The sequence below is a fragment of the Pseudonaja textilis genome, chromosome 1 (assembly GCF_049901715.1).
Source record: "Pseudonaja textilis isolate UNSWEBS1 chromosome 1, rPseTex1.2, whole genome shotgun sequence".
Classification (NCBI taxonomy): Eukaryota; Metazoa; Chordata; class Lepidosauria; order Squamata; family Elapidae; genus Pseudonaja; species Pseudonaja textilis.
The window spans coordinates 307,040,239-307,065,219 of NC_141990.1; the positions used below are offsets into that span (position 1 = coordinate 307,040,239).

Here is a 24,981-nt window from a genome sequence, read left to right on the forward strand (position 1 = left end):
ATCTCACATTGGCTTAAACATAGAAATGTGGCTGGGTGGGGTTGAGCCACAATATACAGTTTTTGCATCAGTGAAATTATATGCACCAACCATACGTGGTTTGGTGTACTGATTTAAGGTGCTGGCCTAGAAACCAGGAGATTGTGAGTTCTAATCCTGCTTTAATATGAAAAGTGGCTGGGTGACTTTGGGCTAGCCACTCGCAGCCCAATCCACTTCACAGGGTTGTTATTGTAGGGGGAAATAGGAAATGGAAAGAGCATAAGGTATGCTCACTGGCTTGAGTTACTTATAAAGGCAGGATCAAATCTAAAAAATACATTTTTATACAGCCACCTACTGTTTTTACCTTCTCTGTTTAATTTCTCTTTATCTTCATTGTTTCCACTATCTGCATTTATCCCACAATGCTACTTCATGCTACTGTTGTACACAGTCCAGAAAATATTTTGGCGTTATACATTTGTTGACCTGAAAGAATTGTCTTTTTTTCAGCTAGAGTAACTTGGTTACTACTCAAATTCTAGAGGTATATCTCCATCTTCTCCTTCATATTAGATAGAATAATGGTCACAACCATACCTTGTGGCAGTGAGTTCCCTAAATTAACTTACCTACTATTTTCTTTGTCTACTCTTAAACTTAAGCTCATATTCACTAAGTACTATCGTAAATTCCGTAATTCCGTCCCGACCCCTATTTGATAATTAACTACATACAGTACAGTAGTCCACTTATTATAGAAAAAGCTTTTGGCAGAGAGAGAGAGAGAGAGAGAGAGAGAGAGAGACGGACAAAGCCTCCGCTAGACGGCGCTAGACAACGCCTGTCTTTTCTTATGAAGGAAACATTGATTTAACAGGGCAGCAGCCCTTTAAGAACTTCCCCCTTTCCCTTTTCGTACTCTATGTTTACATAACAGACTGGAAGATACCATCACGGTTTTTGACGGAAGACGAGGGGAGCGTGGAAGGACCGGAGAAAGCCGAGAGGAGGGGCCGTTCCACGCCTCCTTTCTGGGTAGGCGCTCTAGTTGGTCTCTCCTCATCCCCCCTCAGGCAGTCGCGTCTGTCTCTGTTGGCTTGAGCGCAGAGAGGGGAAGCCGAGGGTCCGCGTCGGCGGGCTCACCAAGCAAAGGCAACCCGGATATTTCGACCGACCGACCGACCGACCGACCGACCGCTGGCTGGCTGGCTCCGCGACTATGAAGGAAAGGTCTCCAGCCAAACGTCCTGTTTGATGACTGTTATTGCTGCTCTTTTGGCGAACGCCGTTTTTGCCCCGCATGGGATTATAGCGACGACGACAGCCGTGGCGGTGGCCCCATGTTTTCTCCTAGCCAGGAGGAGCACTGCGCGCCCAACAAGGAGCCCGTCAAATATGGAGAACTCATGGTTCTCGGGTAAGGCGGCGGCCAAGGCTGGGGCGCTGCGCTGCGGTGGTGTCGGGGCTCCGGCGGGGCACCCCCCCGCCACCTCCGCTTTGAGGCTGAGGGGAAGCCGGCGGCGGAGTGGCGTCGCGGGAGAAGCGCGGGTGGGCAGGATATCCCCCCCCCCCTCCGCCACCGCCACCCACCCCTTTTGCCTCTGGAGGGCACAACTCCGCAGCCCGAGGGGCGCTAGTTACGAGCGGGCTCTGCCGGCGCTCTTTCGGGGTGGGCGGCTGGGGAGAGCCCCCCCACCCCACCCCCCGAGAGGGAGGCGAGGCTGGGAGCTGCTCCGTGGAGAGAGTTGCGTGGTGCGGGTGACCCCCGAGGCCTCGGGCCCACGGTCGGGGAGCAGGCGGGCGACGGGGTGGGAGCGGAGCGGAGGTGTAATAAGCCTTATTACAGGGGAGGAGGGCCGGGGGAAGCGAGAAGGCTCAGGTCGCCGAGGGGGCTAAAGCCGGGGAAGAAGGTGCGCGCCTAAATGCGTGGAAAGTCGGCCCCTCTGCCTGGCGAGCGGAGGAGAAGCGGGGCAAGAATTATGTCCCCCTCGGGAAAATATTTCGAAGCGAGAACCAGCTGGGGAGTCGGGGTCTCTCTCTCTCTCTCTCTCAGGGCCTCTGGGCATGTGTTGGACGATGAAAGGAGGTGCGGGAACATTTTAATTAATGGCCTCTTCTCCCACCCCCAAAAAGAACACGAAAAGTTCGTGGAGGTGAGAGAAGGCGCGGATGATGGGCTAGCCAGGAGTGTCCAACCTTGGCAACTTTAAGCTTGGAGGACTTCAACTCCCAGAATTCCCCAGCCAGCTTTGCTGGCTGGGAATCTGGGAGTTAAGTCTCCAGGCTTAAAGTTGCCAGGTTGACACCTGGGCTAGACGCTCAAAGTATTCCGAGATGCACTTCGGACATGGGTGGCGGGGAGGAAGAGGGAAGTCTCTCGCCTTCCACTTTTTGGGGAAGTGTTGACGGGGAGGGGGTGGGGGGGCAGTTGTGTATTAACCATTAAGCAGACTAAGCACGTCCCTAGGGCACCAGGTCCAAAGCGGGCACCACCAAGTTGAGAAAGAAAGAAAGAAAAAAACCCAATGAAGATTTGTAAAAAAAAAATCTTGTATATACGGAGAGGGGGCACCAAGATTTGTCAATGCTTAGAGCACCAGTGAGCCTTAATCCGTCACTGGTGGTGGTGGTGGGGGGGGTTGGTTAGAGAAAGTGCACCCTGCGGGGAGGCATGGAACTGCTTGTTGTGGGAATGGTGGGTCTTGAAGGTCATGGGGAGAGGAGGAGGAAAGGAAACATAACATGCCTGGTTAGGAGGCCTCCCCGCATGGGCAAAAGGAGTGATGGTGATGGAGGGGTGGGAGAAATAGGGAATTAATGAGTGAGGAAGGAGGGGCAGGCAAGTGTTAGCATGTTTGTACTGTAGTCCCATGCTGAATTCTTAGCAGTGAGATTATTATAACCACTGATGGGGTGGGGGGGTGTTTCATTGGGACTGAGCAGATCTTCTCTCTGCCTGTGGCCATTCTCACTCACCTTTATCTTTTTCCCATATTCTGCCTTGAGATGAAAGATCTCAAAAGGGGTGAAATATGGTGATACAGAAGTGTAATGCTGGGAACCTGCTTAATTGGCTATATGGGTCCCAGATTGGGATAAGGGATTGGCTCTTTGTCAACCTTGTTATTTTGGGTTTACTTTCTCTAGATCTTAGATATAGTTTGAACTGTATTGCAGGATACTGCATTTGTTGGGATTAATAGCTGTTCCAACAGTAAGACTGTTTCCTTGGAGTTTTGTGTCTGCTTATTGGATGGCCAATGTAATTCTTTGACTCATTCTATAGGAGCATTCTGGATGGTAAAAGAGATACTCTGGGCCTTCTGAAATGTGTACTGTTGGGAGGGCAGCAATTTGCAGTATTTTTTTTTTATGCATTGCTTGTAAGTTGGATACTTCTTAGCATGCTTTAAAAAAAAAACATACAGTGGAGAAGGTAAACTGACATTACCCATCTGGTTTGGAGATGTGTGTAGTCTTGACTCCGGGGTGCTTTTACAATTGATCTCATGCCATTCTAGAATGTATTAATTATAGTGATAATTGTTTTACTTCTCTGGTATGCCTTGTGATAGAGAAGACTGAATAGTGTTGGTGAATATATGAAATAGTAAACATGTGGAAACATGTGGAAACAGCAGTGGAGGTTGGAGGTGTTGGAATCCATGTCACTAGTTTGGTGTTCTTCTCCATCCCTTATTGTTTGAATGTGGAGTTTATGTCTGAGTGCCATAAAAATTGAATATAAGCCATTTAAATCTGTTTATTCACTCCCAGCAAACCTTGTGTTTAGAAATGTTAACTAAAAGTGCATAACATTTGCATGATCAAATAAATAGAATATTAAGACTTTCAAATGAAATTTACTGTGTAGAGGTTTTACTATGAAATAGCACTATAGTAGCTGTTTGCTTATTTCATAAACAATAAGGAAGGATTGGACTTGACAGAAGCATCAGTAGCAGAGACCTTTTTCTTAGCATTTTTTCTAAGCAGATCCTTATAATAGGGTTGTTTTAATAGCACTGAATTTGACAGAAAACTTGACAAAATCTGATTCCAAAGAAGTTGATTATTTTAAATATTTTTTCTGAGAATATAAGTGAAGTAAATATAAAGGCTTCATCAAATTGAATTCAACTCCTGATGACTATACAGGAACATTTATTTAGTTTTCTTGGCAATACCATGAACGTGGTTTGCTATTGCAACCTTTTTGTAAGATTTAAGCTTATAAAGATCTTGAATTTCCTAGTGATCTCTTCTCCAAGAACTAAACAGGTTTAAACTGGCTTAGCTTTTTTTAGAGATCAGGCACGATGATGCTACCTCCTATAGTTGATTTCAGAAAATTATGAAAATATAACATGATTTCAAATATTTGAAAAGTATCAAACCTTTTCCACAAAAAAACTATTTGTAGAAAAGCTGTTTATCTAAATAATAATAATTGGAAATATCTAGTTTATGTTGCTATCAACGAAGAACAGTTTACTTGGAGAAGAGGTATGCTGACAGCGTGGACCTCATCTGTGCTATTAAAGTCTTGCCACTTCTGGAACTCCGTTAAGCATGTAATTGTTAATTCAGGTAATTTAACTGTAGTTATTTGCTTTATGCAATTGGAAGCCTTGGAACAAATATTATAGATATAAGTTCAGGATAATTGAATGCAGCTTGAACTGTTTCCAATTAATATATTATTATTATTATTATTATTATTATTATTATTATTATTATTATTATTATTAATATTTCCTATGAACCAATTATATGTGCTGTAAGGCTTGTGGAAAAAAATTATTGCACTGTGAAATGGCAAATAGCTTCCCCCCACAAAATCTTGTAGGGCTGAATTTATCCTTACTTTTTGTTCTGAATATTTATATCTCTTGCCTCCTCCACCCTACAATGTCTCTGTGGAAGCACTTGAGATATTTAATGCTAAATGACTACTTTTGCTAGTTATTAAGGGTCATTAGAGAGGCACTTAATATGTATGAGTATTTCAGTTTGAGCAAAAGATATGTTTAATCTTATTCTGTCTGGATTGTAGCATGACACATTTAATAAAGCTAAAATTATATTTAAAGCATGGAACACCAAGAATGAGAATTGAGACTGGAACAAAATCAGCTCACAATAATGCAGAGAAACTAGATTTTATTTGTTGTTTTTACTCTAAACATCTATATCTCTTCTAAGACACCTTTTCAAGAAGCTTAATCACTCAGTAATTCCGTAAATAGCATAATGCTACTTCTTCCCAGAGCTGGATCATTAGTAGAAAATAATCACAGAACAGCTTGAACATCTGTTCAGCATTTTTTTTAAAAAAAGGCTAGAATAAGTAATTGTGTAATCATCTGCTATTTGTTGCCTTTGAGAATGAAGAACTTTAGGTAACAAGGTTGTGAATCAGATAGTCACATTCATAAAGGGCTAGAGATGTTGAATAGCTTATGTGTTAAATATGTGACCATTTTAATTATATTGTGACAATTAAAAACCTATTTATTGGCAGAAAAATGAGGTATTCAGTTTCTTCTATGAATTTCTCTTCACTGTCAAAGATTGATTGTGATGAAAATGGTTTAAATAAGAAAGAAATAAAACTGGATCAAATAATTATTTCCTAAATCAAAGAAAATTGGACTGTGACAGAAGAAGCACTACCTGCACAACTTGGATGATATTAATTAATTGAATAAAGAAAATCTCCAAGAAAAAGGAAGTGATTATATGCCATGAAACAAAAGAAGGATTTTTTAAGAAAAAAGATGTCATTTCAGATTATGTGATGAAAACCATTTATATTTCCTATTGTAAAACTGACCCTCTTATCTAATGATCTAGTAATACCACAGCAATGGAACTTGAAAAGGCCATAAAGGAGGTGCTGTTGGGTAATACATGATTTGCTAGTTAGGAAGACTTTAAGAAAAGTGGTAAAGGGTGTTTAATGTAGGCTGCCAGCTATTCCAAATTTGGGGAAGTATACCATTATCACAGGAAAATATTAGATATTAGAGACAAGAATATTTTATACAGTATTTTGGGATGAGAGAGAATGTGGTAATATCTCATGTTAATCTGATAAATATCAGACATGAGATTTGAATAATTAAGTAATGGATTAAAAAGACTAAAAGAAGCAAATCTGCTGAAGCTATTTGACCTATCCACAAAATCGTAGATTTGTTTTATTTTACATTTAGAAAGATACACAAACCAGATTCATTTTTCAGCAAGGCTTGTAATACATCAGTAAATTAATGTAACAAATTATTGCACCTTTACAATTTTTTCTGTTTTAACGTATTGTTTTTAGTTTTTTTTAAAAAATAAACTTTTTTTGCTTCAGTTAATGTTTTTTAAAGTCCATAAGAAAATTGTTTCAAAGAAAATATGGTGTAAAAAAGTTGTCAGTGACAGAAAAGTTTAAAATAGTGACATAAAATACAGTTTTGTAAGATACTTAGCATTTTATCCTTATCTGTGTCAAAATAGCAATACCTGTACAAATGTAAACTTGAAGGAAAAACATGTTAGAAAGTGCTTACTGCAACCATTATTTTTTTCTTCTGATTTGTCTGCAGTTTAGCTTATTTTGTAAAGTATTAATGCATTTTAGTAATAAAATTATTTAGCAATATTTTTTGTAAGGATAAATTATACACCTATTCAAGTCTGCAGATATTACCTGGTATACTTTAAAAACTGTATAGTAATTGATGTAGCAATAAAATATGTATATGTATGCTTTTGGACAAACAAGTTAGATTGTCTGAGAAGGAAGATTTGTGTGATTAGAAAGGATTAATGTACTTTGCAATGTGCATGGTTAGAAAGGCACTCTGTTTCTAAAACCTTTTAGATTGTACATGTGTAAGTTCTGGAAATACATAGTGGCTATATCTTGATTTTTTAAAAACCATGATTGATTGACTATGTCATCATTAAGATAGTAGTAATTTATGATTTAAAGGTAACATTAACTGATTTTATAAAATGTGGTTTGTGTGGTTTTGGCTTAATATTTTTTTGTTTGTTAAATTTGTTTACTGCCCATCTTACCATGAAGTGATTTGTGGTATTTTGTGAATCAAGCTTGTGCGAGTTATAAATTATGATGTAGGAGGTGACTAGATGAAGGAATGAGTCAAGCGCATCACCAGTCTTGAGTCCCTTAGTGCACACAAGAGATCCAAGTTTGGCCCATCTTGAATTCTGTTGATTCTTATCTACCACCAATTTGCTTTGACTGTTAGTAGTTCATATTCTTGTAGAAAGCGTTAGCATGCATTGAACTGGTATTCGTTTGGACAGCCTTGGCTCCTGATTTCTTGTGCCTGACATATGAGTGATAAATTATAGTTATAAATTATAGTTTTTCACTTAGCATTTTATGCCAGCCCAGTCATTTGTAGTTTTATACTACAAACAATAGTTAAACTGGAACTACAATATATAAACTTTTTCACAATTTCAGTAAGGAGACAATGAGAAAAAAACCTCGTTCCTGTTCTGGCAGTCACATCACCTACATTGTCATGACCACATAAATGTTATTTTGTTTAGGATTGGGTATTTATTCTGTAGGGAATGATAAAGAACAGGCTAAAAGAAAAGGATTGAAACTTGAGAAGTGGGAACACAGTCGAAGAATACTAATTACTTGGACTGTAAAGTCCAGAATTACATGAATTTCATCCTGCGGTAGTGAAAGAATTTGCTGATGCTGAAGAACATATGAAATGCTAGTCATATATGGACTGGCATTTTTTGGTGGGGGGATTATCTCTGGTATAAATCAATATTTAAAATAGACCCTATTCCCGTTTGGTCCTCTGTAAAACAGCTAAAGTACTCACAATGACCTTTTTGCCCTGAAATTGTTCTCATCCTGTGGGCCTATTTAAATATTTAGATAATGCACACTTTGCAGACTGCTCAACAACTCAATAGCCATTACCCATGTTCTACCCTCTTCAAATAATTGATTTTTCACAGAAGATGCAGTATATTAAAGGGGTACTTGAGAAGCTTATCCTTTGGATGGACTTTGTTCTCTGGCATAACATTTGATGTAAAGCCAATGTACTCCAAGAGAGTTTAAAATTTGTAAAATTTGCTTTCTGTATTCTGTAGCACATAGGAAATGACCATGTTTTATTTGTACCAGGATCTTCATGTCAGGAGTATTGGATATGTTTGCTACCTTGAGTTATTATTTATAAAAACAATAAAGGCTGGATTAAAAAAAATCTATTTGTACATTCTTTTAGACCATACCTTATAGCTCCTATTGTGACAGAAATAACTATTTTTAAACATTTTCTGTAGCCAGCCAAGATTTTCTATTCTTGCTTTTGAAATTTTTTCTCACCTCTCCTTGCACATTTTTTCTCAGCAAAATTTTATGTAGTATTCAATTGTGGAGATTTTGAGGGCTGTTCCAAAACCTTTATCTTTTTTCAAATAATCATGGTTGATTTGGAAGTATATTTAGATTATTATCTTGCTGAAATACAGAACATGAAAATGTGGGGGGCTATCTATAGTGTGAAAGAAATAAGCATGGTGTGTTGGGTAATGTAATAAATACATGTCTGGTCAGTGCCACCTAAAACAACCTAAGAATTTTGAGGCAGATAATCCCTATAAAAAGAATAAAATGTAGGTGTGTGATACATTTTGACTATGAAGTGATCATTGCAGTTATTATTTCAGAATATCATCTATTCTGCTTATATCTAAATTTTTAATTGCAGCAAAGCAGTTATAAACATTATGGCTCATTACTTTTTAACTCTTACAATGCTACAGTTGTAAATGTCCACTTGACATCTTTGATTGGCTTTTATGAGGCAATTAGATTTGAAAGTGTGTTTAATAATGAGCATTTTTTCCCTTTTGCCATTTTGGAAAAAAGGTTGCCTCTCTTCTCTCCATGGTGCAGTTCTTGTCTGGGATGGGGTGGTGGAAGGCAGTTTTGGTAGCTTTGTCTTTCTATAGTTGGGTAACTCAAAGTCATAAAATGATTGTTGTTTTTCTAATAGATGGGGATCAGAGGAAACATTTTATGATTTGGTACATAATAATGTTCATGGTTGAAATTGTTGGTGGTTTTAAAAATTGTATCTAATTGTCTATGAAAAGTTTGACTGATGACAGCCATTCAATATATTTCAGTATATTTTTCAGAAAATATTTTTCTTTTTTCTTATTGTCATCTGCTCTACTCAGTTCCATTGTCTGTTTCATTGTAGAACAAAGGAAGTGTTTCACACGATTTCCTTTTTTAAAATGTGAAATAACAGGAATCTTTCTAGATAAAATTTCAGATTGATGTAGTTCAATTCATATCTGTTTTGAAAAAGTAACCCCTGAATTCATTGGGACTTATTCCTAGGTAGTTTTTTATACAGTATGTTGTTTGGAAGTGTGGACAGTTCCTAACTTGCTTTTATTCGTTTTGCTTTACTTTCTTTGAACAGTATTCTGTGTTGATATACTTTTACCAGGAGATGAATATGAAATGAGAATGTTTAATTCTCATGCACGCTGCGCTGAGATTCCAGGATGGGTTAGACTCCTCCCTGTGATGTCATAGAGCTGAGTCTGCCTCTATATAAAAAGCCAGCCCCTAGCTAGCTCCCCAGCTTTGACTCAGCTCCAACAGAGGGGGTACTCCAGACATCTGGTGTATAGCGGTCCTTCTACCCAATCTGAGTGGGGAGATTATGATGAGAGGGATTATACTACCTCCTCTGAACGCAGTCACTCTTCAGAGTCTGAGCAAGAAGAGGGAGAGATCAGGGACCCCAAATTATCAGATGAGAAATTTCGTCCAGAACAGCCCCTCTCTTCTGCTGTCTTTAAACCTGCCTTATTTAAGCCACTCCTCCATAAGGCATTGGTCACCACCCTGTTAATTCCTGAGGAGGTGGCCCCTGAACCCCAAGGGGATTCATCTAGCCATGGTGACTCCACTTCTCCAAGCCGGTGGTCTATACAGAGGTCCTCCCCTCTCCTCTCTTATTTCTTGATCTGGTCAAAGAACAGAGTGCATCTCCTGCTCCAGGGCCTCAGCCTTCATCTCACGACAGGCGGTTTTACAGTGTTGGCTCTTCCTTGTCCAATGATCTTGTAGTGCCCTCTGTAGATGCTCCAGTCGTGGCCTCATTCTCCTCATCTGGCACCCCCACAGAACCAGAGGACATGCTCAAGGCTGAGGACAAGAGGTCTAAACAGACTCTCAAGCGCAACCACCAGATCGCAGTTTGGCCAGTCCGGGCCTCGACTGCAGCGTCTTTCTTCACGAGAGCTTCACTCTGCTGGCTGCATCAACTACAAGATCGATTACCACCCACTGATTTCAGATCACACCAGGATCTGAATAAGATCATTGCAGCTGCGGAATTCATGGAGGATGCCACTCTGAATTCAGCAAAGTTCGCTTCAAGGTCCATGGCCTCCTCGATGGCAGCAAAACAGCTCCTGTGGCTGGGAAATTGGCAGTCTGACTCTCACTGAAAGTGGAAGCTGGCTTCGGCTCCCTGCATAGGTGAAAAGCTCTTTGGTGATGCCCTGGAACTCTACCTTTAAACCTGCCAGGGACAAGAGAAAGGTGCTGTTTTTGACAGGAAAGAGGGTGGATTATCGTCCAGCTCCATATTTCCGGCCCTCCTACTTCCGGGCTGGGCCTAGCTCCAGAGGGCGTGCCCCCACTCCAAGAGCAACAACCAGAGGCAGCTGGCAGACAGCAACAAAATACAGGTAAATGGCCCTTTCGTGGAGGAGGGGGCGTTCATTCTGACGCCTCAAGTGAATTCCCGTTCTCCCCACATTGGAGGTCATTTGGCCTTCCTTGCCTCCAGATGGGAGGAGTCAATGTTGGACGCCTGGGTACTCAGTATGGTGAGGTTGGGTTTGCAGCTGGAGTTCCTCTCGCCACCCCCAAGTTTTTTTGTTTCTCGGGATAGTTCGAAACAGGCTCCTTATGGAATTGGCCATCTAACACCTAGTGGACATAAGGGCCATTCAATTGGTTCCAGTGGATCAGCGAGGGCTTGGCTTTTACTCTTGGCTCTTCTAGTCCCAAAGGTATCGGGGGATGGGGATGACGAGCCATCCACGACCTCAAGTTTTTGAACAAGTTTATCCCATACAGGCTTTTTAAAATGCAGACACTGCATTTGATCCTAGAGAACATTTGGAAGGGTGACCTCCTCTCTTCCATTGACCTCACGGAGGCTTACCTCCATATCCCCATTTGGCCCCATCACTGCCAATTTCTTTGTTTCTGTTACCAGAATGAACACTTCCAGAACCGGGCCTTTCCCTTCAGGCTCTCGTTGGCCCCAAGGGTCTTCATCAAAGTTCTGGTGGCATTGGTGGCTTCGCTTTGTGCAGTTACGGTGAGGATCCAATGTTACTTGAATGACATCTTGATCCAGTCAACATCAATCCACTCCTCACATTGAGACCTCCAAATCACATTGCAGTGCCTGCAGGACCATGGGTTTTCCATCAACCTCAAGAAAAGCCACCTCTCTCCCATGACACAACTCCTTCATTTGGACGCAGTCATCGATACGGCCCTCTGCCAGGTCTTTCTCCCTCCAGATTGTGGAGAAAGCCTCAATGAGATCATCTGTCAGATTCAACACACAGTCCCCCTTGTCTCAGCTTTCCAAACTACTGGGGAAGATGATCTCCTGCATTGGCATCGTCCCGTGGGCACGACTCCATTCTTGATCTCTTCAGTGGTTCCTGCTGCCTTTTCCATGGGCAGGAGCCAACCACACATTCCCCAGGGTATAGATTCCACCACATATCTGTCACTCATTCAAGTGGTGGCAATCTCTGGCTATTTGGAGGGACCATCTGTTCAAAGAACCAGACAGGATCTTGCACAGATGCCAGTCTCCAGGGTTGGGTAGCCCATCTAGCTGGCGAGAGAGCCCAAGGGAGTTGGTCTCAGATAGACAGGGCCTGCCCCATAAATTGGCTGGAGCTCAGGGCCATCTTCCTGGCACTGAAACATTTCAGGACCACTGTGGCAGGGTCCCACATGTTGGTGATGACGGACAATGTGGCCACAAATGTGCATGTCAACCGACAAGGGGGGATGAGATCCAGGGCTCTGATAAGGGAAGCCGAATGCCTGGGGCAGTGGATGGAGAGGCACCTGTTGTCCATCAGGGCAGACCACATCTCTGGGGTTGACAATGTCCAGGCCGACTGGCTGAGTCGGAGCAAGGTCAACCACGCAGAGTAGAACCTCCACCCTACTCTGTTCAGAAATCTTTCTCTCAAATTTGGGGCTCCAGCAGTAGACCTTTTCTCCCCTCCCCTCAACATTCAGGTAAACGGTTTTTCACTAGATTTCCTTCTCAGGGAGCAGAGGGGACCAATGCGCTTCGGAGCAGATGGCCCCCGGGTCTCCTCTACACCTTTCTCCCTCTTCCCATCATTCCGGGGATCATTCAGAAGATGTTGGAGGAATGGGTGGCAGAGGTGTTGCTATTCCTTCAAGACAGGCTGGATAAAGGGCTCGCACCTAAAACCCTATGCTGTCAGGTAGCAGCCCTATCATCTGTACTGTCCTGGGAAAAATATTCTTCCCTGTCACACCATCCATCAGTCTGTAGGTTTTTAAAAGGGGCTTCCAACCTCCCCCCCTCCAGGTTCCCCACGTGGGACTTTCCTAAGGTGTTGCAGGCCCTGACGGAGACTCCATTTGAACCCCTTAGGTCGGTGTCACTTCAGTTCTTGACTCTTAGGGTGGTTTTTCTCGTGGCAATTACTTTTGCCAGGAGGGTGTCTTATCAGGAGAGAAATTATCAGAATCAATCTGCTTGCTGGCCTTTTATTCCATCATAGTCAGCTCCACTTTTCATAGAGCTGTCTTTGATATTTATTCCCTAAAAATCTTTTAAGTCTCAAGACCAAGGACAGAATATATGAAGAAATGAGCTCTCTTCCTTGCAAGAGGTATATGTTCCTCCCTTCTATCTTGACTGGGAGATTTATAGTACACAATTATGATTAACCTCAGATATTCAGTTTCTGAGAATATTGTAGCCATATAGTTTCAGATGTATCTGTTTGATCCAGATTTTCTAAAGCCATATCTATCAGCTTTTAACCAAGCTATTGAAATAGCTTTGGTTGCCATAATGGATAATTTGTGCCAGCATTAGTAATATTATCAGATGTTATATAACCTTCTCTAAACAGATATTATAATTAAAAGGTAATGTCATTTATCACCTGACCACTAGGATCACTATCAATATTTTTTTACATGAGGAAGTCAGGCAAGATCTTGCATAGTTAGCAAAATCTTTACCAACCTTCAAACTCATAGTTACATAAACCTCACTGAAGGAGTTTGGAAAAATCTTATTACAGGCCTTCTTGAAATGAACCTTATTTCAGTGTTACTAGATCCCTAACAGCATTGGCCTAAATAACTCAATTTATGTCTTATAACATCAAAGGGATAACTATCTTGAATAGAAGTTTTTTCTGTTTTACACAAGAGGCATAATAAAAGTAATCAAACCAGACAGATGCACAAATCCTCATAACTGAGTGCCTGGGAAAACAAACAGGTCTTCAAAGCCTTATGAAAGGCAGACAGGATCAGGGCCAGCTGGATCTCAGGGGTAATACTATTCCATAGGAAGGGGCATCAGTGGAGAAAACTCATCTCCTGGCTTTCATAAGATCAATTTTTTGAGAGACAGGACCTGGGGCATGCTGGCATTGTCTGATCGTATTGAACAGACAGAGATAATTACATCGGACATATTCTGATATAGCTAGAGTTCTTACGTACTACGGTAACCTGTTCAACTAAGTTACCAGGAAATGTAGAATTGAATACAAAAGTACATTTTTATCCTAAAAATTTTTATCAGTTATTATATAACTACTTAATTAACTTCTGATGTTCAAGCAATATTTTTCATTCTATGCTAGAATTGGATTTAGATGGAGCAATTTTGTGATTTAGTAAAGGATTGACAATTTGATTAACATCTCCAGCCATAATTTTGCAATACATAGCCAAGCTAAAACTAAGACTGTTAAGTGAGTGTTGCCATGGATGTCGTGTTCAATGCCTGGAGGCTGTAAGGATCTGGATGAGGTGCAGGGGACTTTGACTCAACCCAAGCCAAACAGGGTGGCTTTGGGTATTTGGGCCTTCTGGTGGCAAGTTCTTTTTACCACTGGTCCCTGATTGGGTGACATTGCCCCAGATAGGCTCCATGTATAATCTGAGAACTCATAGCTCCTGCTAGAAGAGCAGGTGGCAGCAATGGCCAGGTGGGTTTTTGAATACCTTAGGCTGTTCCTGGTTTGGGATGCTTTGCTCATAGCCACTCTCATTTGGATTATTGCAATGAGGTCTATGTAGGGCAGCCCTTGAAAGAGCATTCAGAAGCTTCAGCTGATACAGAATGTGACTGCAAATGTAGTAAAGGGTGTCAGATATTTGGCACATGTAACACCATTGCTTTGTGAACTGAATTGGTTATCAGTATGCTTTTGAGTGCAATTCAAGGTACTGGTTTCTTTAAAGCCTTTCATGGTTTGGGATTGGGTTACCTTAAGAACTGTCTTTTCCCAATCATTTCTATTCATCCAATTTGGTCAGGCAGGTTGGGCATGCTAAGTCCTGTAGGTCATGCCCTCTGATATATTCTCCCTTCAGATATCAGGATGATCCTGACCCTGTTGGCCTTTTGCGAGACAGCTTCAATTATTGTAATATTTTATGATGTATACTGTCAGAGTCACTTGTTGAGATGTGCGGCAATATAAATCAAATAAAAAAATTCACTTGCTTTTTATTCCATCAAAAATGTTGAGCATTTTTTAATAAGTGTTATTACCCCTGTATCTACCAGAACTTTTATGTGTATATACTTGATCAACCTAGATAAGATGCTTTTGTGGAAAAATACGATTTCCCCATCCTTCAGTTTTTGGTTGTGTTCACCTTCTGCTTCCTTTATCTCTGCCACAAATAATAAGTTTTTTTTTTTTCTTAGTCTATCATCTTTTCATTTCACATGCCCCAAATAATGTAAATTCTGTGGATTATCAGCTTGAGGAATAGCCAAACTGATTTATTGTCCATAATACTTTACTTGTACACATTAACTTTGAGACATCTTTCTTTCTCTATACAGGAAGGAGCATTATTTTTATTACTCTGCAGTTTAATCTGATATTAAATATCCTTACATTATTCTTCATGATCTTGCCTCACTTTGATATGACCCTCCTTTCTTCAGCACACTGACTCCTTTGTCTATTCTTAAGTCTAAGAAAATTGAATTAATAACTGTTTTGGCCTAAAAAGTCAATTACAATTGCCTTTGTAATATTCAACACTAACCTTGATTTTTTGCTTTCCATTTTACTTTCAGAATGAATCTTTTTCACTTTCAGATAATGCAATAGTGTTGTCCGCTTATCTCAAGTTGTTACTGTTTTGTTCATTGTATGGTTCCTCGGGAATATGATATTGTGGCATATACATTAGTTTCTTCCATATTTTAGCATGAACTTCACAACCAAAAGTCTTGATATTGTCAATAAACCAGTAAGTCACTTTCTTGTGTCCTATTGCTGTTCCCACTAGTCATTCCAGCAATCCTGTTTCTTCCTTTGTGAATAACTGTTTCTTTATATGGGTGGGGCATAATGTGTGTTTAAGTGTGCATACAAAATTTCTTTCAAGATTGAAATTGGAATTTTATTCTGCAGCTAGGTTAACATTTAGTTATTATAGTAGGCTTTTAAGTGTAACTATTAACCTTGGAATAAATTGTTATAATCCATTAGGACAAACTGTTCTTTGGATAGTGAAACCATTATTGTTTGAAAAGGTCCAGTACTATAAAAAAGATCAAAGCTGTTCTTTGTGAAGAAGTAAGCTCTCTCTAAGTATGGAGAAAAGCAAATCTCAAAGGTTACTATCAGAGGTTCTCCATCAATCTCACCAGACAGAGCAGGGCTGTCAAACTCATGGCCTGCAGCCTGGATGTGTAAAGCAATGGCCGCACCCATAGCCGGTTTAGCGAAGGAGAAAAATGCCACTGTGACGCTGTGAGGTTGACATCCCTGAGCCAGAGGATGACCTGAACTTTAGCATGCACATACAAAATTATTCATTACATCTTATTCCAATAAGAGATAAGCACCAATACTTCACCACCTTGTCTTGATATATTGTAGGTTAGATTTTGAGCTTTACCTGTCCTTTTATTTTTGTTTTAACTTCTGTTGGTTCCCCAGGTATCTTTTCATCTTCCATTGCAATATATTTAATTGCTGTTGGTTTTGCTCTTTGGGGAATAGTAATTTGGAAAAAAAAATCCCAACTTTTACTGGATATTAAAACAGAGAACAGAATTTATTTGATAGAAAAGAATACACGCAGCTCAGAATTGAACTGCTAAGTCCTTGGGAGGAAACAGTACCTTAAACAAAGAACCAAGAAGAAGGAAGCCATACCTCCACCAAAACAGGATAAGGAAACCTTACTCTCACTCATACTGAAGTAGTTACCTAGTCTGCAAGGAAACAACCAAGCTCAAAGAACAAGAAGAACCCAACAAGAATTTATTCAATATTATTCATCAGTAAGTTTAGTCCCCTCTCCTCTGAAGAATCCCAGCAATGAAAATGGTTGGCTATTGTCTTCTTTCAGGATGGAGTCTGTAGCCCTGAGATTTTCTGCTAAGGATCCACCTTTGATTTTTGAATTGAATAAAGGTTTGACTAGGTCCTATTAACAAACCTGTAAGTATTTGCCAGATTTATTTATTTATTGCATTTATATTTGCAATATGTTTTAACTCATTGACTCACCATGGGTACTCATTAAGTCATTAATTGACTAAGTCAATTAATAGTTACTTATTGTGAGATGGGTTGCAAAGTAAATGGGCAGTTTATTATGCACATTGCTTCAGATCTGTGGCATACTTCTGAGACTGTCACCAAGAAAAACTGTAATTAGCATTTCAGATTAGTTGTATAAGAAGAAATGGAATTATGATTATAATTATCAGGAAGCAGATCTATGTTGATACAAGCACTGATGATGTTACATAACTGGGTAATGAAATGTCTGCAAGCAAATAACAAAGCTCAGAGAATAAAAAAGAACTTCACAAAGCAGATACAGTATATACTTGTAAAGTCAATAGGCAGTTAACCACCCCAAGTTCAGTTAATTGTTGTTGCTACTGAGAGGTTATTTTTGCCATGAGATTGTTATTTTGTCAAAGAATACTTGTTATTATAGTTATGCATCTTTTTTTTTCTACAAACAATGTTGTGTATATCTGTTCATTAACTTTATTTTACTATTTTGAAAGTGAGTTTGGTAACAAAGCCTGTTTAACTTATAAAACCTCATTTGTGTTTTGGTTGTAGAATAAAATATAATTAGAAGCTATATTTAGAGTTATGCAGATCTTTAGATTTAAAGGCAAAAGGGCACTTTCATTGTATTTATATAATAATATCTTGAGCAAATTAAAAAAAAAGATCCTTATGAATTATGTGGCTTACCTTTATTGCTGTAGAATGATCCCAGAAAAAAAAGATGCATTTGGTTTAAAGAGTTCCTTATTTCCCCCTCTTCAAATCTGAAGTGTTTCCTAGCTCTAATACCTTTGAGCTTATATAAATTTTGTATATTTTACAGGAGGTCTTCACTTAATGATCACTCCTTCAGGGATTCCTTGAACTGATGGTGGTGCTGAATAAGTGGTTGTCATGATGAGTCTTTGTACTTAGGTTGGTCACAATGTTCCCGTGATCACATGACTCACAATTGTGATATTGCAGCATCCCGCAATCACATGATCGCCATTTACAATCTTCTTTGTCAGATTCCTACAAGCAAAGTCAATGGGGAAGCCAGCACGAGGTCACAGATGGTGACAGCAACTGGAAGTGCTGGATTATTGTCGCTAGGATCCTGGTCATGTTGCCATTGTGCTTTACATCACTTAGCAATGGAAAATCCAGTCCCAATTACTGTCATTAAGTGAGGACTACCTGTAACAAATTTGAAAATCCAATTTAAATAAAAAATGTTTTAATTCACTCTGCTTTGGTCACTTAAAAACTCTGTGCTATACCTTCTAAGAATCGGGATAAATGTCCTGACTTGATACTTGTTTAGATTTCTATCAAAGGATTTGATGCTAGAAACAAAGGAGAAGATACTGTTTTGTACTTTTGAGGCTGTTATGCTGCATATGCTTTGTTACCAACAATAGATATGATAGAATTTCATCATGGATTATTTTCTTCCTAGAGCTTTATGTTGTCTATTTCAAAGAAATGGCAAGGATATGCAGTATACAACTCAATTATTTCTCAGAGGATTTCCCTAAAATCTAATTAAATGAAGAATATAGTATACTCTCCTAATTTTAATTATTTATGAAGGCACAAGTATATATAAAACATTCAAATCTCTTTTGTTCCTAGTAGACTATACCAGCCAGACTTTCAATACACAGAATGTAAATTAAATAGAACTGTGAGCCAAGATCTCCAAAAATATCAAGCAAAACACAAGGCATCAAATATATAGTGTCTAGACATCCATATCTGAAATCCTTCAATAATAATAAATGTTCATTGATCATCACCAAGAAGGAACCATTTCTTAGTGCTGAGTTCAGAATATCTGTAAGCTGCTTTCCCACAGGCATCGCATATCTATCACAAATGATTGAAACATGCACGTACAATTGTGGTAGATTATTTTACTTTTTTAAGTAAAGTGTTCTTAAGCAACACTTTAGCTGAAGTTTACAGTATGAACTCAAAGTTCTCACAAAACTTACAGCTTATGTTTACTCATGCCTTGGTCATTTCCTCATTGGATTATTACAATATATCCATATGAGGCAGTCCTTAAAGACTATCTGGAAATTACAACTGGTTCTAAATATTGCAGTGCACTCACTTCAGGTACCCATAATGCAATGTGCTCTGCCCCCCCTACGCATGGAACACCCCCCCCCCACTGCCCTCTTACCTGCACTGTGCATGTGCGTGCCTCCCAGCTGATTTTCGGCCCGTTTGAGGCCCTTTTCACCCTCCTGGGGGCTTGAGGGAAGCCTCTGCAGCCTTGGGAGGCCGAAAAATGGATCCGTTTCAGCACTTCCAGTACTGGAAGTGGGAAATCAGCTGGGAGCGCGTGCATGCGCAGTGCAGGTAACTTTGGCTGGTGCTCGTGTGCCCATACAAATGGCTCTGCATGCCACCTGTAGCATCCGTGCGATAGGTTCGCCCTCACGGCCCTATACAATGTGAGACAAGAGGCTATCCAGTCTCTTCTTAAAAGCCTTCAGTGATGAAGCACCCACAACTTCTGAAGACAAGTGGTTCCACTGGTTAATTGTCCTCGCTGTTAGGAAGTTTCTCCTTAATTCCAGGTTGCTTGTAGATTAGTTTCCATCCATGGTTTCTTGTCTTGCCTTCTGGTACTTTGGAAAATAAGTTGACCGCCTCTTCTTTGTGGCAACTGCACGAATACTGGAACACTGTTATTATTTCATCCTTAGTCCTTCTTTTCTCGAGACTAGTCATACTCAGTTTCTACAATGGTTCTTCATAAGTTTTCATCTCCAGGCCTTTAATCATCTTTTGGGTAGGGCCCATTGGTCAAATGGAAGCAGTACGGCTTCCATTTTCCCCTCAGTGCAATTCAATTAGTACCTTTAAAGCTCTAAATGACTTGCAGGACCACATCTCCCTGAAGGTATCCCATTCCACCTATTCCCCCAGATTAGATATGATAGGCATAATCCAGGTCCCTTCCTTTAAATGTTGTCATTTGGCAATGTGCCTTCTCCATACCTCTCATTGCCCACTAGAATACCCGTCCTCTTGGAGATCCAGCAGAACTCTATTCCCCTGGTGTTCTGGAAGGTGTTCTTCCTACAAGTGTTAGGAAGGAATGAGGCTGGAGAACAAAAGGTGGAATGCTGATGTCTGAGAAAGTATTGTCTTCGGGTGCCAGGAATTGTTATTGTAATTGTTGGGAATATTGATATTTTTTATTGTTTTGTGAAGCGTTCAGGTTTATGGTTCATGATATAAGCAGCTATTTAAACATTTTAAAATAAAGTTGAATGCTTATGGGGAGTTTGGGAGACATTAGAAACTGAAGTATGCGGCTTATGGTCAGATAATTTATCTGAAATTGTTTAATTTGTTAACTTTTAGGTAATGTGTTATAGATTTGGCTGGTAGAACATTCGGGTGGACTTTTATTTATCAGAGATGGCTGAGAGCTGCTTCCCCTGTATACCTGTCTACAAAGACTTTAAATTTTTTATTTCACGACATGCTCAGCAAATTGAAATAACAAACACATATCTTTTTCATAGGTACAATGGCTGCCTCCCTACTGGTGACCGGGGTCGTAGGAAAAGCAGATTTGCCCTTTATAAAAGACCTAAAGCAAATGGCGTCAAACCTAGCACTGTTCATGTGATTTCAACACCTCAAGCATCTAAGGTACTGTCACTAATTCTCAGAGCTTGGGCCTCAATGCTAAGTTTTGCAGAGCAGCAATGTTTGAATGTGTTGGTTAACTATATATACTTTAGTGGTTATCCCTTTATGGTGCTAGAAGGTATTTTTTTGCATTGAATATATTTTATTGGGTCTGAGTAAATGATGTTTGCATTCAGAACTCCTTCATCTGGGCTAATAAATAGATCTTGACAAAATGTGTCAAATCTACCATTTCTGAGGTTGTATGTTCTTTAAGCTCTGATATTCTGTTTCTAATTCACACTAGCTATTTGATCTTATTAGAAATATTCAGTCCTATTCCAATTTTCCAGAAGTTGTCCATATTTAAAGAAGTAGTATTTCCAAATACTCCCCCCCCCAAAAACACACACACACACACACACACACACACACCCATATACCTATTAAAAGGAGTTTTGAGTCAGAACAATTCTGGAATACTTTTTATAAAGTGACAACAAAACCCATTTTTGAAACTTTAAAACCTCAGGCTGGAATGTTATTCAAAATTTAATTCATAGCCATGGATTCATAGCTGCATGGACAATTATGGATCCTGCAATAAAAGCACATTCATTTTATTCAAGTAGACATGAATCCCACTCTAGGATAGACTACATAAGAATATCTATACCTTTTCCAATTTTTTGTAATACGTTGAAACTGCACCAATACACCCTCTAGTGATTATTATGCTCAAATTAGAAGAGATTATTCATTTACTTAGAATTCATGTTTTAATCCTGTAATGCTACGCAATACGTTAGCAAAGCAACACCTAATTCAAACTTTGAGAAACTTTTTTCAAGAAAATAATATAAATGGAACATTAGTAAAAATGAGACGGGATGTTGTGAAGGCAGTATTAAGGATACATGAGATGACCACAATTTAAAAAAAACAAGTAAACTTTATTCAGAAGTTAGCAATATAGCAAAATACATAACAGAACTGTGTCAGTTAATATATACAAACAGATGGAAAATAAAATGAGATTATTTGAAGACAGATGAAATCTCCTGCAAATTATTTTTTGCCAAGCAAAGATAACATTCCCAGAATTAATTCCAGAATGTATACAATTTATGAAATCTCTTTTCTCTGTTTCAGAAATCTCTGAAGTCTTTAGTTCTATTCAAAATGGAAAACTTCCTGACCCTGATGGATGGTCAGGGGAATTTTATAAAAAATTTAAAGAGATTTTAATATTTACATTTTTATTTTTATATAACAGTTTGCACCCTTTCCAGAGTCTTAAAACAGTCTAGGATTATTTTGATCTTTAAAATGGATACAAATTCGCAGAAATTGTCATCTTATAGGTCTAATTCACTGCTCAATGTAGATTATAAACCGTACACTAAATCACAAGTATCAAACTTGCCATGTCATGTTGCCGCCAAGTGACGTTTCATCACGTTTTTCCCATTTGTGCAGCTGGGGTGGGCTTTGCCTGCGCTTGACACATCCGGCCCAGTTTGACATAATTCATATATTTTATATATGAATGTAAACTTATATTTAATTAATATTTTATTCCAATTTAAAATATAACTATCCAATCAGAAAATTATTGAATTACTGTAGATATTAATAAAACTAATTAATCTTTACTAGCAATGTGTTCTTTAGATATATTTGTTTGATTCTCTGGAAATAGCATCTTTAAAACAAATATTTAAAAAATTCAGATTTGGGGCTGGCTGTTGCAAGATGATTGAACATATATATGGACCAACTAAAGTGCAGAATAAGACATAACAGGTTTGATTCAGATTCTATTGTGTTTTTAAAAAGTACCAAGCAAAGTTATCTCTAATCACCTGTATTATTCAATCGTATTATAGAAGTGCTGGTAACAGCACTTAGATCCAACAATCAGAGTTATAGGATAAAGCTGGGAGACAATTTTACACGTACAGTCTTTACACACACACACAAATACACACACACACATACACAATTCTTCCCAATGTTGGAAAAATTCTTTTTTTCCCCACTTGTAGTGGTCATGTGATAAAGCTACACCCTTTCATTATAAAATTTTTGGGGATAAGTAACATCACTAAACAAAAAACTGTTGTTCCCAAGTTGGCTTATTGCATTTATTTACAAGATGAAACCTTAAGGCTTAAACATAAAGAACTTACCTGTGTAATTTTATCAGTCAAAACAATAATTGCACAACATTGGAAAACTCTAAATAACGTAACAGTTTAGATTTGAATTAACAAAGTCTCTTCAATTGCCACATTTGAAAAAAAAATCACAGATAGTTAAAATAATGTGACATCAGAAGCAGGACAACAGTTTTATCAGATTTGGATAGATTTTATGATTTATCTCAATAACAGACTAGTGGTGGGATTCATATTTTTTTACTATTGATTCTGTGGGCATGGCTTGCTTGGTGGGTGTTGCTTGGTGGTCATGTGACTGGGAGAGAGTGGCTGGTGGTCATGTGACTGGGTGGGCATGGCCAAATCAATATCACTCACGTCAAGGGGTGCCTTGTCTGGGCCCTCCCCTCCCAGCCATTCTTTGTCACACCCAGCCTCAGTGTATCTATAGTTCTGTAAAAATGTTGTTCAGCTATTTTTTTTTTTGCCTTCTACATACTATAGATGTACTTTCATGGACCACTGAAAGGAGGAAATGGTTTGCATGCTTTGCCCAAGAGTGTGATAGGCAACAGGCTTTTAAGGGGCTGCCTGAAAGAAGGTGGGGGGGGAATGTATTTTCCAAAGCACCAGGAGGCAAACAAGAAGCAATGGATGGAAACTGAACAAAGAGAGAAGCAACCTAAAACTAAGGAGAAACTTCCTGACAGTGAGAACAATTAACCAGTGGAACTGCCTGTCTCCAGAAGTTCTGGGTGCTCAATCACTGGAAGTTTTTAAGAAAAGGCTGGACAGCCATTTCTCTGAAGTGGTATAGGGTTCCCCACAAGGTCCCTTCTAAGTGTTATTCTGTTATTCTGATACCATTCCCAGGACCTCTGCTCAGATTTTGGCATCCTCAATTTTCCTGCCTGAGCAGGGGGTTGAACTAGAAGACCTCCAAAACAGTGGTGGGATTCAAAAAATTTTACTACTGGTTCTATGGGTGTGGCTTGGTGGGCGTGGCAGGGGAAGGTTACTGCAGAATCCCATTCCCTCCCCACCCCACTAACCAGATTTCCAGCTCTGTTCTCCTGTGCTGAGCAACAAAAGAAGACCCAGCCAATCAGCTCGGACTCGGGAGGCAGAGAATAGATGGGGGCAGGGCCAGTCAGAGGTGGTATTTGCTGATTCACTGAACTACTCAAAATTTCCGCTACCAGTTCTCCAGAACTGGTCAGAACCTGCTGAATACCACTTTTTCTCCAAAGTCCCTTTCAACTCTGTTAAACAAATGCATATTTATGTTCTGGATTATAGACATTGAATGCATGTAAATCCCTGAAAAATATGTGGTAGCCTTGGGCAAAAGAAAGGCAGTAAAATCACTCTAGGTGTAGGGACAGTGTAAAATATTAACACGTGATAAATAATGGAACAAATAATAATAATCATCATCATCATCATCATCATCATCATCATCATCATCATTCTTTCTCTCTCTCTTTCTTTCTTTCTTTCTTTCTTCCTTTTTTTTTCTTTCTTCCTCCTTTCTTTGTCTTTTTCCGTCTTTCTCTCCCTTCCTCTTTCTTCCTTCCTTCCTTCCTTCCTTCCTTCCTTCCTTCCTTCCTTCCTTCCTTCCTTCCTTCCTTCCCTCCCTCCCTCTCTCATCCCCCCTCTCTCTCACAAACACACCTGGTCTGGGACCAACTCATCCAGCAAGCTCCAGAGCAGCAGGTGGCGGAAGAAGGAAGAAGGCAAGCGGCAGAAGCGACAATAGTGCTGCTCTGGGAGGCAGCCCTGAGACATCTGCCCACCCTCCTGGTCGAAGCACCTCCGCCGCTGCTCACTTTTTTCCTTTTCCCCGGGGGATGAAAGGAAGAAAGTGAGCGGCCACAGCGGCGGGAGGGCAGATGTCCTGGGGCTGCACATGCAGTGTTTTCTTCCTTCTCCCTGGGGATGAAAGAAGAAAACGAGCAGCCGGAATAGGCTATAAATGCTTTGCCTGCAACTTTGGTTTGTTCAACAAACTATGCTTAAAATGAAATCTGACTATTATATAATTATCACAACAATTTCTTTCCAAATGTCTATTTTTAACGGCAGCCTTCCTCAATCAGGGCATTCTTAAATTAGACATGCACAGGCAAAATACCAGTGATCTTGTTAAACCCTTCAGATTAGATCAGTTTAGGATACTAACATCATGCAGATCAGTACTACTTTTATTGAAAAGTTTCAATAACCAAAGCTTTCACTTTACCTTCCCTCCCTTTATCTTTGGGCATACTAGGGT

At 39.6% G+C, this 24,981-nt stretch overlaps 1 protein-coding gene across 1 annotated transcript in view; it reads left to right on the plus strand.

Moving 5' to 3' along the window:
- Positions 1–997: 997 nt before the first annotated feature.
- The window catches only part of PELI2 (pellino E3 ubiquitin protein ligase family member 2), a 48,954-nt gene continuing 24,970 nt past the window's right edge, over positions 998–24,981 (plus strand). Inside the window, exons 1-2 of the mRNA XM_026698686.2 lie at positions 998–1,402; positions 20,436–20,565. Coding sequence (XP_026554471.1) covers positions 1,326–1,402; positions 20,436–20,565 — 207 coding nt within the window. The 5' untranslated portion in view covers positions 998–1,325. The remainder of the gene's footprint in view (positions 1,403–20,435; positions 20,566–24,981) is intronic.